This window comes from Spermophilus citellus, assembly GCF_964194105.1.
Source record: "Spermophilus citellus genome assembly, chromosome: 18".
NCBI classification, from domain to species: domain Eukaryota; kingdom Metazoa; phylum Chordata; class Mammalia; order Rodentia; family Sciuridae; genus Spermophilus; species Spermophilus citellus.
Window position 1 is genome coordinate 61,072,512 of NC_138200.1, and position 16,625 is coordinate 61,089,136.

General features: G+C 44.2%; 1 protein-coding gene across 6 annotated transcripts in view; it reads left to right on the forward strand.

Annotated features, from left to right (window-relative positions):
- Nucleotides 1-16,625, forward strand: part of WWOX (WW domain containing oxidoreductase) — a gene marked incomplete at both ends in the record, with an annotated part of 882,099 nt that overhangs the window by 238,152 nt on the left and 627,322 nt on the right. For 5 of the 6 annotated variants that reach the window (XM_081274218.1, XM_081274219.1, XM_081274223.1 and 2 more), the window contains one exon: nt 13,741-13,926. The exons of the other annotated variant lie outside the window; for it this stretch is intronic. In XM_081274218.1, the coding sequence (XP_081130344.1) occupies nt 13,741-13,926 (186 nt within the window). The remainder of the gene's footprint in view (nt 1-13,740; nt 13,927-16,625) is intronic. 6 annotated transcript variants of the gene reach the window in all.

Below are 16,625 nucleotides of genomic sequence, written 5' to 3' on the forward strand. Positions count from 1 at the left end.
CCCAGCTGGACCCAGGGGTCTTGATCAGGCTGATCCTTCTGATTCTTCCTCCCCATCTTCCATCCTGTGGGAAGGTCTAACCAGCCAGGCGCCCCTTCCCATCACGTCCATTTTATCCACTTCTCCTCTTCCACCGAGCGTGGAAGGACGGGTCTAGTACCGACACCTGTGCAGGCTGGGAGCTGTCATGGTGCCCACGCTGCCTCTCCTGCCCTGTGTTCCCTCCTGCTGGGATGCTGGCTTGGATCCCATCAGCCTGCTTTCACTGTGTTTTAAAAGGCTTTCCTATCTTCAGGATTTTTTCCAGGTAGAATTTTGACCTCTTGGTTTTGGTATTATATACAAAAGGCTACTTAAGTTTTACGATCCCAGAAATGACACAGGCCCATTGTAGAACACGTGAAAATGCATGGAAAAGCGTCAACACAGAAAGGAAACTCACTCATGACCTTCCCCCGACTAATTTGTCTTTATGTTTTTACTGTGGAGGTTTTCAAACACAAGCGTAGAAACATACAAAGGACCTTTAAACACCCTTCACCCAGTTTCTGTAATTGTCAACATATGGCCATTTTATTCCATCTTGAGGCCCTTCTTGCTAGATTATTTTAGAGCAAATCCAAGACATCATAAATTTTCATCCATGAATACACTATTACCTCTCAATTAACACCATGTTCATATTTCAGAACATCACCTCGTTAGTTTTTCTTCCCATAGAATGAAAGAGATGCTATAGGAAAGTCGTTAAATGAGTGTGTGTCCATAAATATGTAGTTCACATTTTTTTAAAAATAGATGCTTCTAATAGCACCTACCCTGCCCCCAGGTTTTCCATCATCATTTAGTGAAGTTAGTAAATTGGCAAAATGATACCTTCCACTCGTGAGAAATATTGCAAATAAAATGTTAAATAAAAAATATACCAAAGCTTAAACAAAAAGTCTATTTTTTAAAGTGACTTAACTGCAGGCATAGAGCATGATATGGTAAGATTCTAAGTTGAAATAATGTCATGAGCTAAATTCATGTTGCTTTCAATCGCTGTTCCCCACCCCACCCCCAGTGCGAAAAACCTCAACAATTTCAAAACTTTTCTTTTCTTGATTAGTGTCTAGCTGTGCCTTGGTGTCCTGTGAGAATGGTGGTATTTGTACCAGGTGGAGGTAGGTGGGAGCTGGGGAGGTGTTAGCCAAAGCTGCTCTAGGGAGAGGGGAGGGAGCCCAGCTGGAAGCTCCTCAGCTCATCTTGAGTCAGAATGTGCTTCTCAGAGCCCAGGGCATTTTTTTGTTGTTGTTTTTGTTTTGTTTTTAAATACAAACATAATTTACATACTATTCCATGCTCTGTTTCACTGTGTACAAGTCAGTGTGTTTTCCTACATACACAGAGCTGCACAATCATCACCACTATTGAATTCCAGAACATTTTCTGAACTCCAAAAGGAAGCACCATAAGGTTAGTGGTCTTTGCCACGTCCCCGTCCTCTAGGTCTGGGCCAGCACTAACCTGTGCTCTGTCTCTCCCGATCTGCCTGCGCAGCACATTTCCTATGGGTGAAATGACACCATGAGTGGTCTTTTGTGTTCTCCTCCTCTCACTGAGCATACTGGATGGTAGTTGTCAATGTCATAGCACTTGCCAGGGCTTGCTTCCTTCCTTGTGGCTAGAAGATTATTCCATTATATGGATCGACCACACTTTGGGTATCCATTTGTCAGATGAGGACCAACTGAAACATACGGATTGTTTCCACTTTGGGCTACTAAAAATAATGCTACTAGAAACCTCATTTTTCTTCTGACCTCTTGGAAGGCTTCCCGAAACCCGGGGCTACAGGAATGGGCAGGTCGGGTGGTTGGGTCCACTGAGGCAGCCCTCTTGAAGGAGTGTCTGCTGGGATGTGCCCAGTGGTTGTCCAGTCCCTGAGACAGCTCGTCTCCCTTAGAGAAGTTTCCAAGTGCATGACATAGCCAAGAGGAAACCCTTTTTATTTTAAGAAGTGACCGTTGTCTCAATTATTTTGTAAAGTGTTCCTTTTCTCTTGACCTCTTCTGACCCAGAAAATAATTCTAACCAATCAGCATGGACTCCCTTTGGCACTGGGGTCCAGTCACTTTGCAGGCTGGTGACAGGGGGGCCACACCACTACCACATGCGAATTAATCCTCAACTCCAGGCCTCACGCTGTTCTCTGGCAAGGTTGTATTTCTTCATTAGCTATTCCCAGGGCCCAGGGAGTCCCAGAGGATGTCAGAGTACATTAATTTTTATCATAACATGGAATCTTTCAGGTCTGAATGGCAGCACACAGCTGTCAGGGGCTTTCTGAGCTCTATTACAGCTCCATATATCTCTAGGCAAAACAGAGGCAAGAGTCGTCCTTGGCAAGGGAGATGTACATCATGCATGGGATGTTTTATTGTTTGACTTGACCATGTGCCTGAGCACATTCCCCAAACAATTTTTTTTTCTTACTGTCCACGTAAACTGAGCTTTGTCACCCCACAGTAAAACTCGGTCCTTGCATTAGTGCTGCAGAAAGTACGTTTTAAATAAGATCTCTTTGCATAATGGTAATGGAATCATCGTCTGGTACTTGGAACTATTCTATAAATATATATAAAAAAATGAATGTTCTATTTCCATGAATTTTCAGCGGAATTTATGCATCCAGAGTATTGCAAAAATCCATAAATAATGTCTTGTAATGCTTGCTATTGCTTTAATGCTCACAAAATGTAATTTTAATTTGAAGGAATATTCCTGTGTTTCCACCAGAGCTAATTATTTGTTCATTGTCTTTATTTTGCCCACTTACTGATGGGATAACATGCTTAAAGAAAGGCAGTTTACTTGAGAAGACCCAGGTATTATTTTAGTAGCAGCACTGTTTACAAATACTGGTAATCAATTATGTGCCCTGCCCTGTGCCAGATGTGTCCCCCGTGGAGGATACCCAGACCCTCTGACAAGGAAATTACAGCCAAAGAGAGAAAGCGAAGTTTGAAGTTCTAAGAAAATCCATGCTCATCATGGGTGGTGTAGCCCAGTGACTAACTGTGGCTCCAGCCTTCACTCAGACTTCTGGGTACCTCTGTCATAGCAATGACATGCTATGTGACACCTCGTGGACTTCTCCTTTAAATGCTCCCCTGCAGGTGCCAGTGGATGAGCTTGTAGCACCATTTCCCGAGGTTCACCTGGCACTCTTCATACCCAAGAGGTACCTGGGCATATGTTCTGTTTATCTTCACATGTGCTCATTTTTTTTTTTTAAAGCTCAAAAACCCAGAAGAGCAGCCCCACTTAGCAGATGTTTTTCCAAAGGATGAGGCTGAGAAATACTGATGAGTCAGTTCATGTGCATTTGAAAAAGTAAATACATATTGTGGGGGGAAGCTTCCACCAGGAAATGATACCTGGTGAGGGCATTGTGGGTGGTGCTTGCCATCAAGGGAGATTCTGTGGATTGAAAGAGAAGACGACAGCGAGTGCTGACTGTATACAACACTTTAAAAACACCTAGGAGATTCAGCGGGTGTGTACAAAGATGTAGAGATCTCTCAAGTGGTACCTTATTTAATTTTCAGGTATGTAGCAAGTCACCAAATGTGTGTTGTACGTCATGCATGGTCCTAGGTGTGGGTGCATGCAATGACTTCAGGTATGCTGCCTGTCCTTTAGGGCTTTCTGGTTGGTCCTTGAGACCTACTCCATTGTGGGTGTGGGAAACAGAAAGTCCTAGATAAAGAATCAGCTCTCTCCACTGTAATATCAGCCTAACCCCCTTCATCTGTTTGTATGAACTGTGTTCACACTGTTCAAGTTGACTTGTGCAGTTGCTCAACTCCATTTTAGCCTCTCAACCCTGTTGGCAGATGAGTGAACGGGAATTTGCCAAGAGAGCCTTGGGTAGCTTGCCCTGTGTTAACCTGTGGGAGCTTTGTTCAGTGAGGTTTTGAGATGATGGGTACCACTGGTTACTTTCCCTGACTCTGCCCTCAATTCCCATCCTTATGATGCTAGGCCTTGATTTTTCCGTTTTATTAAATACTCCTGGAGAGTGAGAACACATGACAATGGGGTACTTAAATGCAAAGGAGAACACAAGAAGCAGGTGCAGCAGCAGCACCATGGCCAGATCTGCACTTCAGATATGGCGCCAGGTGGACCAGGTGTGTCATTTGTCTAGTCCAAGTGTTTTCTTAGAAAGCGGTAGTGGACAGGATGTGAACCTGTCCTGGTTCTACGTTTCCCCACATTGAGAATCAGGTGGAGAATTTTCTGCTAGTATTGTAGATGATGGGATGGGAAAAACATAATCAAGATAATGGACAGGCGGCAAAAATTTAAGGAAATAGCAAAAGCTAGTGTTTCCATTCTCTGTTAAGCATATGTACCGATGCTTCAGAATCCACCATAAGAAGTTGTCAATGGTGCATGAAATGAAAAATTCCTGGTGGTCTCCAGGGGATGCAGCCAGCGCTCTGCTCCCACTCCTGGCGATGGTTTTGGATTATTTTCTCTATTCCCGCTGAAATTAAAAAAAAAAAATTAAGTGTGGCTAGGTTATCTTGACAGCAGAATCTGCTGCTTTTAATTATTATTTTAATTCTCGATGGTGTCCATCAAGTTCTTGACATCTGCAGGGCCTTGAACTCTCAGAAGCATAGCTGATGGTCCCTGGCCACCCAAGCTGATGTTGGTTTTCTGTGTTGATATTTCTCTTCTTTTCTGCGCTGTCCTTCCCATGTGTTTGTTCAGGAGGTGCTCTCCCAGAGATTCAGAGTAGGGACATGGGAAAGAATATATAGGTATTTTCTAAATGTGGAGAACAATTATGTATCTGTTTTATTGGTGGGCACCGTATTCCCCAGGTAGATTCCGAGAGTTAGGAAATAGGCAGCTTGTGGGTGGGGGGAAGGGAAGACTTGATTATCTGTCAAGGCCAAGGCTAGCCCTTTACATCTTGTTTCTAATTCTCACAACTATCCAACAAGGTAGGTATTATCATTCCCTTTTACAGGGACACAGCTGTGGCCCAGAGGTTTATTAAGTTTCCTGAGGTCCACACAGCCGATGCCAGGCAGACCCAGGCTACAGATGAGTTTTACCTCCGTTACCTGCTGGAATTGCACTAAGCAAAAGAATTATCTTAGGAAAATACTATGATGCAAAAATAATAGGTGATAATAATAATCTTTTAACTGGATATCATGCTTCATTTTTATTCTTTCAATAAAATTACTAACATTGCGGGTGTCTCATGTAAAAGGGGATCACAGAGGTTTGAGTTTTTGTTTCTAAAAGGTGCACTTAGAAAGTAAATAAAAGATATTCTTAGTGCTGATTGATTATATTGTAATGTGGACTTCCCCAGCTTAAGTCCTGATTTGTGCAAAAGCAGTGGCTCAGTACATGTGCTATTATTTAATTCTTAATACTATCAATTTTAAAAAATCATCCTCCACAAGAGTATCCATGTAATCTTAACCTTGAGCTGGGTATGGTGGCGCAAGCCTGCAATCCCAGCAATTTGGGAGGCTAAGACAGGATGTTCGGAAGTTCAAGGCCAGTCTTAGCAATTTAATGAAACTGTGTCTCAAAATATAAAATAAAAAGGGCTGGGGATGTGGCTCATCCACAGTGGTTTAGTGTCCCTGGGTTCAATCCCTTGCACAGCAAGAAAAAGAACAACAACAAAAATGAAAAAAAAAAAAAAAAGGGATTGTGACTTTGAGAAGCTAGGCATACATTTCCCCAATACATCATACTACATAAGTGTTGTTTGATGTGTTTTATGTGACCTGCAACTGAATTGTGCCAGTGGCATGCATGCTGCAGTTGGGGCAGCTGTGACCAGGGTGGATTGCCGAGGTGTGGAGGACCTTCAGTGGGTGCAGGCAACTGCAGAAGGAATCTCTATGATCTGTGGGTGCTATGCCCTTGGATGCTAACAAAACCAGCCCTAGTTACTTAAGCAGCACCCCTTTTAGGTTCTACAGGATTCCCCCCCTTCCTTTTCTAGGAGGAAAGACTGCTGAATACCAAGTGTGACTGCAGAATGGTTGTCTTCTTGGAGTTTGGGTCTTTCCCATTGGATTTCAGGATGTTTCCAAATAGTATGGATTCTTGCAGCTTAAACGAGAGATGCCCCAGATGGTGTCACATTCTGTTCCAAGGAGGATTTGGAAACCATTTCCCTTTATATAGCATTCCGTGTAGCTCATTCTGTAGCTGAGTCTGAAATGGAATCCCAAAAAGCCACAGTGGTCTTAGTATTCTGGAGGGAGTTTATTTAACCTGAAAATTCCTGCCTCGGGATTTTTGGGGGGCATGTGTTAACCATTTCATTTACAAGTCTTCACTGTCACTCAACCCATGGAAGTGGTTCCTGCTGCTCTTCGACTCTTCTGGAACACCCACCTCCTTTGCAGATTGGAAACTGTGTCTGAGCCTTGGGTCCCTTGAGTCTTAATGGACCCGTCTTGTCTCGAAAGCTTAAATGACTCTGTCTTTATTGATCAAATAGAACAATTTTACTTCTCTCTACCTCCTTAAGTCATTTTGTAGGTCATAATATATTGCAAAGCATAGCTATGCAAAGGGCGATAGGCCCAGTGTCATAGGGATACAGCCTCGATTGAGATGTGTCTGTTCAGGTATGTCGGGAGCTGACTCTTCCTGCAGCCTGGACTCTGAGCAAGCAGACATTCTTCTACCTGGCCTCTGCTGTCTACGACTAGAGGAAGCATCACACACACAGGGTGTGGCCCGTGGAAGAGAGTGTGAAGTAATGTAGGAATAGAAACATCCCAGAGAGGATCGAAGACCAAGTCTCCTGGAGATGCTGCACCACAGGAGTTGATGTCAGTTTACCATGAACACTCAGGAAGTATGGGCCTAGCTTGTTGCCGGTTACTGACAAGCAGTCAGCTGGACGCCTAGAAACTGGGCAGCAGGGTCAATAACGGCAATGGATGTCTACCTAGGCAGCCGATGGGAGGCTGGTCCTCCTCAGGTTGGTGACACTGGTGGTTTGTGCCATGTGAGGACTTGAAAGCCAGGGGTCAGTTGTGTGACAGCTGTAGCTCCTGTCCCCTGCAGCTGTCTATTGGTAGCAGTTTTAAGGAAGGTGTGTTCTTGTTCTCTTAATGTTAGTGACACCAGTGTTGACCTTGTAAGAAAGCGGTCTAGGGAAAGCATTTAAGATCTTTCGAAGAGGGGGATGTTGCTAATGTTCCAGATGAAGGGAAGGGGAAGGAGTCCTAGAGGTGAGAAAGGCTTCATCTTGTGGCCTGTGCAACTGGGACAGTGTGAGGGACAGCAGGAATGGACAGGGTTCCAGCAGACAATTGGAGCTGTGATTTGGTCACTTTGACCCTGCATTTGTAGGAGGGAAGCAAGACCAGTGGGTAAGAATGTGGTTCTAGAACTCAGGAAGGATGCAGGGGCCTAGCCTGTAGGTCAAGATCATCTGTATAGAAGTTTGTTTGGAGTCACAGAGCTGGATGCAGTCACCATAGGGAAGTTTGGAAATGAATCAAAGAAGGTGGCAAAGAGTAGTATGGGCAACAGAGGGAGGGCTAGAGGAAACAGCCCGGCAGTGGGGGCCTCCGGAGGTCCAAGAGTGGACTGTGTCACCGAAGCTGGAAGAGGAAAGTGGCACAGAGTCAGCCAGCTGGGGCCATTGTGACCGGGAGCTCTGAGGAGGTTTTTTTGTTTTATTTATGGATTTGTTCCCAATTTTTAATTCCAAAGTCTGGGTCCTTTTTCCCCCCTTACATTGTGGAACCAATAACAAGAGTAAGTACCAACTGAGCAGTGAGGAGGAGGAGGAGGAGGAGGAGGAGGAGGAGGGTTTTGGGTCCCTGGAATTGAACTCAGGGGCACTTAACCACTAAGCCACATCCCCAGCCCTTTTTTTGTACTTTGAGACAGGATCCCACTGAGTTGCTTAGTGCTTTGCTTAGTTGCTGAGGCTGGCTTTGACCTTGAGATTCTCCTGCCCCAGCCTCCAGAGCTGCTGGGAAGAAGCCTTATTCTTATTTGCGAATAGGAGAAGAGGGAGATAGATTATTTGCAGATCGGCTTCCTGTTCCTTGGAGTTTGAGAGGTTGTAGATGTGAGGGAACAAAGAAGTAAGGGGAGATATATATTAATAAAGGGGAGAATTATTCATTCCCTCTATTATATGAAGCTAGAGGTTCCCTGGGTCATTCTGGCAGCCATCTTAGATCCAGATGCCCACTGGGGACAAACTTCTGGCCTTCAGGCTTCCTGTCCTCAGACGAGCAAGTTCAGGAGGGGGAGGAATTCAGCTAGGCCAGCTGGGCACTCCAAGACCAGGGCCACACAACAGGGCTGAAGCCATTGTTCTCCTGGCAACTCTCAAAACTCCTGAGTGGTGGTGGGACAGAATTTGGTTGGGAATGAAAAGTGTGTTTGAGGCAAGGAAAGGGACAGTGAGTGAAAACAAATATTTTGAGCATGAACGGGAAGGAGGAGGTCCCAGTGCAGCTTGAAAGTGCTCCAGGGTCCAGTGCTATCTTCCTCCAGCAGCGAGCTCCTATGACTTCCTCCTCCTCCTCCTCCTCTCTCCTCTTCCTTTCTTTCATTCATGGTGTTCTCCTGTTTAATGGTCGGGAAGATCTAATGAGGCTGATGGGTATTAAGAATGAATCATGGGGCTGGGGATGTGGCTCAAGCGGTAGCGCGCTCGCCTGGCATGCGTGCGGCCCGGGTTCGATCCTCAGCACCACATACCAACAAGGATGTTGTGTCCGCCGAGAACTAAAAATAAAAAAAAAAATAAAAAAAAAAAGAATCAGTGGAGAGGGAAAGATTGGAGATGCCAGGAAAAGGGGCCGGGAGTGGGTGGGGCTTTGAGGTGGTAGAGGGATGAAGCTGGAAGAGAATTTAGGGATAAACTATGCAGGAGCGGGTTAAGCCATGGGTGGTGGCACATGCCTGTAATCCCAGCGGCTCTGGAGGCTGAGCAGGAGGGTCAGGAGTTCAAAGCCAGCCTCAGGAATTTAGAGAGTCCCTAGGCAACTCAGCGAGACCCTGCATCTAGAGAAAATATAAAAAGGGCTGGGGATGTGGGATAAGCACCCCTGAGTTCAATCCCTGGTACCACCACCACCAACAACCACCACCACCACCACCACCAAGAGCAGGTTAAGAGGGTCTTCCATTCACCACTCCCCGATAGTCGTCCTCCTAATGAGAGGCGCCCATGGATGACCAGCAGAACTGCTCCCTGAATATAATTAGAGCCCCGCTCACCGTCACCGTGGGGTGGTTTTCTGCCTTTGAGGAAGTCAGCAGGCTCCTGGCCCACTGTGCAGAGGATGGGGCCTTCTCCAGGGAAAGAGGAGCCACAGAGGACAGCTGGCTTCCCTCCTGCAGAGTCCCCACTTCTCTACCTGGAGGATGGCCCTGTTGTCCTCACAGGTCAGAATCCACCCAGGAAGAAAAAGGCCCCGCCTCTGAAAGTGCTGACTAATAACCTGGCTGGGCTTGGAGGGGTCCTATTTTTGTTTCCATTCTGTCTTTATAGTTTGAACTTTTCTTTTGATATTCTGTAAATATTCATCATCTCAGACCCTTTTGAATTGTGTGGCTTTTAGTCAAAACTGAGCAAAATGTGCTATTTGAATTATAAAAACCTCATTAAAGAGAGGCAAAAGGAATCTTTTCCTTTTGTACAAGCCAATTAGGTGTCTTTATAATTAAAAAAAAAAAAAAGTTGAGTGCTTTATAGTCTCCAATTCCACCAGCCTATTTTTAATTAATAGAGGTGACACATTTTAGGTACTGGGTACATGTTTTGCCTCTGGTGTTGTGCAATTAACATTAATGAAGGGTGTTCAAACCTGGTGAGAGAGGAAAGGGTTCCCCAGGTCCTCTGAGGGGTCCTGCCTCCTGGTGGAGAGCTGTGGTTTCCATTTCCCTGGGACAGTGCAGGGCAAGAATAACGGCCACTGGGGGAGAGGTGGCCACTGAAAAGCTGTGCTGTCAGAATTCTGAATGTCCAGGCACATCGTAAGGACACGTGAGTGCTGTGGAAATCAGCATTGAAGAATTTCATTCTCCCTTGTGGACAGCAGGGAATGCCATTCAGAGAAAGGTCCTGGCATCTGGTGAGGAACCTGCTCTCCAGGAGCTTGGGAGGGGTCCTCTGCGGTCCCCTTCACAGATTAGGGAGGTCAGCTGCTAGCTAGGAGGCAGGTGTGAACAACAGCAGAACTAAGCAGGGCCTTTGGCATGGTCCTCGCTGGTTCAGTTTTGTTTTCTTTTTTTTTTTTTATTGGTTGTTCAAAAACATTACAAAGCTCTTGACATCTCATATTTCATACATTAGATTCAAGTGGGTTATGAACTCCCATTTTTACCCCAAATACAGATTGCAGAATCACATCGGTTACACATCCACACTCAGTTTGGTTTTCTAAGAGAAAAGGGGTCATCAGGTGGCCTTGAAGTCAGTTGGTTCCTTTTGCTTTGTTTTATTCATTTATCTGCTTACTTATTTTGGTTATTTCTGATACTTGCTTCATTTCTGAACTCATGAAAGTTGCTTCTACTGTCTTGTTTTTCAGCCTGTAAAATGGCAACAATAATTCATGTCACCTCCTATTATTGTGAAGATTAAATGTATGTAACACAAAGCTGTTGACAAGTGTCCAACCCATGGTTAATATTTTAAAAAGTAAAAGTAAAAAATAAATAGCTGTGGAGGATGGAGCCAAATATTTGAGAAGCAGTCTAAAAGAAGCTCAAATGTAATATAGTTTACTCTATTTCCCAAGTTTTTCCATGGTGGTTCTGCCTTAGTACAAAATATGGCTCCCCACAGCTACAAACCAGGAAGCTCTGCTTTGATTTGAAACAGGGTCTTGATGAGTGTGTTGTTGGGAAGGCCCCAACCAGAGGCCCCAGAGCCTGTGCGCCCACCTCTTCAGGGAATACCCGGATTACGGGTGTGGGGGGTATGCTAACAATGGCGCTGGGCACTTATGTGAAAAATAGGTTTTACCATCCAGACCCAGCTCGCCCCATGTAAGCTTTAGGCAGGTGACAGCTTGGAAAATACATCAAGCCACAGAATGAAATCAACATTTTCTTTACCCTATCCAGATTCCCCATGAAAATGAGATTTCATGAATTCTTTAAAAAAGTAACAGCAATTTATAAAATCACTGTTATCACATTCCTGGTTTAAAAATTATGCTTTCTGCCAAGTATTTAAGGAATAGAAAAATAGAAGAGAAGGGAATACCTCCCAGCTGACTGTGGAACCAACATTTACCTGATGTCAGACTAAACCAAAGACATCACAAGGAAAGGAAAACTAGACCCATGTCACTTTTGAATAGAGACAAAAAATTCTTCAACATGTTCAGGGTGTGGGGTGGACATACCTTGTGGAATCGGCCTTTCTTCCCACTGCAGAACCCCCTGCGCCATGCTCATGGTGTGAGAGGCAGCTCCGAGAATGGGCTGCCCCTTGGGCATAAAAGATGGGGAGCAGTGTTGACAGAGAATTCAAAACACCACAGCTCACTGAAAGTCATTCACATTTTATTGTCATCACATGCAATTATAAACATTATTAATGATAAAATACTGCTTCCTCCATCCTGCCGCTATGTCCTCCCCAGTTGGAAGCAGGGTCACCAGATGAAATAATTTGAATCCTTTTAATTCTCATGATATGCATTTTCTACTTAAAATCCAGGAGGCATGAATACATTTTCCCACCAATTTTTACAAATATAATAAAAACATAATAACATAAATAAATCTGCTGATTTTTTGGTAGAAAATATTGGTTGTAGTAGAGTAGAACACGTTAAGCTTTGTATTGGTCATTTGTAATCTACTTTTACAAATTTTAAAAATATCTCAGTATATCTGTAAGACTCTTACACTGTATTTTCTTGTTGATTTCTAGGGACTCTTTATTTAAAATGTGGATTTTTTAGTATTATGTCATTTGTCATTTTGTTGTTTATTTTTTTGATAATGTATTATTTTAACTTTTACATATATTTTCTGTTTCCCTGTTTCTCTTATATGAAGAGCATTTTTTTTAACATTTAAAACTTATGACTCGTGGATGGTTGCATTTCATGAAAATAGAAACACAACCAAATTGTTTAAATAGTAATAAACCTATGAAATGTTTCTATGAAAGAACACCTTTTTTTTTCAAATGAAAATACAGGAAAGATTTTTTTCCTATATCAAAAAGGAATTTTACCCACAGCCATTGTCCTGGAATCAGAGATAGGTGAGGAAAACTAAGTGTCTCGACTTGCAGCTCCTTATTTTACAAGAATCAGATGCTCGGAGTACCTGGAAGACTTGTCCCAGAGGAGTCAAAAACACAGGTCCCCAGATCTTAATCCAGTGCTCCTGTGAAAGCCAACCGTGTTTATTGGTGTTTTCCCTCTCATGTTAAATGTGTTGGCTAAATTCCTGAAATGCTCTTTTTATTTTGCTGAATACTTATTTGATTGCATTTATTCCTTCCTATAAATACACTGCATGTTAATTATGGAGAGAATAAAGTATAGGTAAACTCAGAGAGAAGGTATTTTCCGATTCTGTGGGCTCACCAGCCTCTGGTGCCTCCCCTCACCTGCGCCTCCCCTCACCTGCGCCTCCCCTCACCTGCGCCTCCCCTCACCTGCGCCTCCCCTCACCTGCGCCTCCCCTCACCTGCGCCTCCCCTCACCTGCGCCTCCCCTCACCTGCGCCTCCCCTCACCTGCGCCTCCCCTCACCTGCGCCTCCCCTCACCTGCGCCTCCCCTCACCTGCGCCTCCCTCATCACCATCCCCTCTTTCTGGGTGCGGGTGTGTATGTGGTTCTACAACATCACAGACTTGACTTTATGATGGATTATAAAACAAAATAGATTTGTTTGTTATAATTCAAATGACTATATAATTCAATCATATGGCTATATTCTATTTTATTTAATGATTTTTCCATTGTATATTTAGTTTTTTTTTTCAATTTGTTGTTTTTATGTTGCAATTACAAACACCCTGGCTATGTTCACTATATTTTATTGTATAATTCTCAATTCTTGTTTGGATGTTTGGATGATTTCTCTTGAATACAATTTGTTCATGAGGATTTAGGATTTTGATTTGCATAAAACTATTACTTTATTGTCAAGAATTGTATTGTGGAACAAGTTAATATGTGAATATAAATTGGGCTGGTTTTTAACATGTAGGTATAATCTGATCTCTAATGTCCACACAGGTGTGTCCGTTTCCTCGGACAAAGCTTCTTCCTCTTGATGTGTTTCTTTAGCTCCTTGTAAGTGCTGGGTCCTGTGCCAGCATTTTTTTTTTAATAGGATGTTTTCTCTGTTTGAAGGACTATTTTGATTTAAGACGAGGAGCTGAGGAATGTGCAAACTGGATGAATTTGGAAGGGCAGAGTTAATTAGGTGGTGGAACCTGGATTCCAACTAGGATGACCAGCTTGTCCTAACTTGCCAAGCCCTGTCTGGATTTAACACTGAAAGTCCTGCATCCCAGGGGCCTGTCCTCCCCAGTGTCCCAGGACGGTTGCCCACTCGGAGCCATGCGACCCTGTAGGGCATCTTGTCTCTCTCTGATGGGATCTTGAAGGCAGTGAGGAATCGGCTGTCCCTGGGAAATGTGGGTGGCCGTGGGTTGACGTCTACAGATTGTGGAATGCTGTTTTCCAGGTCCCTTCACGTGCTCGTGTGCAACGCTGCTGCTTTCGCTCTGCCCTGGAGCCTCACGAAGGATGGCCTGGAGACCACCTTCCAGGTGAACCACCTGGGGCATTTCTACCTGGTGCAGCTCCTGCAGGACGTTCTCTGCCGCTCGGCCCCTGCCCGCGTGGTCGTGGTCTCCTCTGAGTCCCATCGGTGGGTTTGAATTCCATGTTTTTCGCTTGCCCCCCTGCCCCACACACCCTCCTAGAATTCCCCCACAACCCTATTTCTGAGGATCATTTTTCGCAGTGTTCCGAGGAGTGGGAGAGCGCGCAGCCTGGCTGTCCTGCTTTCTCTAGGGCCCTGCATGTGGGATGGCGGGGACCCTTTGGGGGGCTGTCTATAGCAATGCAGGGTGTTTTTACAACTATACTTCAAGCGCCGCGCTGATCTTGCTTAGAGACGGAATAATAATTGATTAAATCTGAATGGCGTGACCTTTATCGATTTGTAATTCAACAACTTCAACGTCTTACGAAGAAGAATGTGCAGTTATTCTAGCAGGAGAAACAATGCAATTAAAGACTGCGAGATGAAATCCAATTGTTTTATAATGAGAAATTAGGGAATTCAATGCCGACATTAGCTGTGTAATTGTGGAAAGGGAAGTACTGTAGTTAGAACATATTAGAAATCTGGCCATGCCTCTTTTGGTTAAAATTTCAATTAAAACATCAGATGGTCCTTCTTTTCTATTACCATTAGGAGAATATTCAATTGACTAAAAAGACATTTGAAAATTTCATCGTATTTTCAGCATATTCGATTCTGGAGTTGGATAAACAACTATTTGTCTAAAGAGAAAAGTGCTCAGAAAAGACAAAGGACTGGCGGGTTGGGTGAGGCTAGATTTAGTACTTGTTTGGGAGATTTCTCTTTCTGGTTTCCTGGGTGTGGGGTTGGGAGGAAGCATCTGCTCTTAGCAGAGTAGCTGGAAAAAAAAAATTGTGCGAGGGCCTATTTTCCCCCTTCTCCTCTGTCTTAAGTCCTGCCTGAAATGTTTTAGTGACCCAGAATGAAGCTTATTTTTTTAATCATACTTCCATAAAACGTAACCCCTGGGACTTGGGGGAGAGAGACCAGCCAAGGGTTAGCTTGAACCCTTTATCACTCCCAAGCACAGGGGCTTATGGTATAAGTGACATGCTGCAGATAGATTTGCCTTTACCATTTTGAATTTATGATGGCTGAAATGAAAGAAGGGTGCCCGGTGGTAATCCTCCCCCATGTGAGAAGACACGGAGCATCTAGTAATTAGGCAGGAATGAAATCTGGACGGCCTTATCTTTGCAAATCACAGCAGGTCTGAGGAAGGGAACAGAGTGGCCTGTTGGGCAGCAGAGAGGGCTCCAGCAGATGTGCCAGCCCCCAAGCTGGGCAGACACGGCAGGCACCTCGGGACGTGTTTAAGTGAGCTGGTACTTAGTAGGAGACAGTGTCCGCTGGGTGCTGCTGGCTGCCCTTAATACTCTTGCTGCCTTTGTTCTCTCCTTGACTGCAGCATGCCTTGGAGCTCAGGTCTTAATTCCATTTAAGAGAGTCATTGGGAAGGAAAAGCCTTGGCCTTCTGAATTAGGTCCAGTTTAGTTTACAGACAGGGCCTCTGGCAGCCTGTGGTTGGGCGACTGCACTCTGGCGACTGCCTCTGGCTTCTGTTTCCTTGTTGCCCTTCCCAGGTTTTGTGGTCTTACACCATCACAGCCCCTCAAGCCACCGGCTCACGGCTCGTGAGGTGTCTCTTGGCTTGGAGAGCCAGCGCCAGGCGGGAACTCGGCAGTACGTGGGGCCCTCGCTCCCTGCTCAAGAACCCAGAGCCCTAAACCACGCAGTAAAATGCAAGTGTTGATATCTAATTACCTCCATAAACCTTGGCACAATATCTTCACTGGAGTCAAGACCCCCTGTTAGGGGAAAAATAAAGTCCTGTGTTTGCAGAAAATGTTATACTAGACTGCCCCAAGGCAAGATATTTATGAGCCTCCCTGTGTCTTCACTGTGCTTTACTTACTTATCTGGAGTCTGAGGAAGTGAATTGAGTTTCTGCCTATCTGAAATGTATCATATGGAAATGAGAGCTTGGTTTCCTTCTGGGAAAATTTTTCAGATAACAATTAAAATAGAGGGAAAGTAGCAGAGGGCCAGCTGGACACTTCTAAATGGCTCGAACTGTGTTGTGTCCAACTGATACACAATTATAGAACCCCACACACAACCACATGTACACGCAACCATCTGCACATTCACACAGTAACACAACCACACACACAACCACAGGTACATGCAATCATACACATTCACACAGTAACACATATATCCACACAACCAGACACAGATACACACAATCATACACATATTCCATAACAACCAAGCTATACACAATCATATAACACACACAACCACAGGTACATACAATCATACACATTCACAGTAACACATATATTCACACACACAATCACACAAATCCAGCCACAATCATACACACATTGCATAACATCCCAACCATACAAAATCACATAACACAACCACAAATACATGCAATCATAGACATTTACACAATAACACATATGACCACATACAATTACATAATAACACACAAAGGTACTTGCATTCATACACACATTCACAATAACAACCACATGTACATGCACTCACGTACACATTCTACACAATTACAAATACAACCACACATAATCACACAATAAAACACATACACAACCATACATGCACACACACAATCATGTACGCATAATCACGTCAATACACAAAATTGCTAATGCAAATTTAGTTCAGCTCTTTAAGCATGCTAACTCTTATCTACGTGGAATCGATCCTTATTACTTAAACTGGGGAAT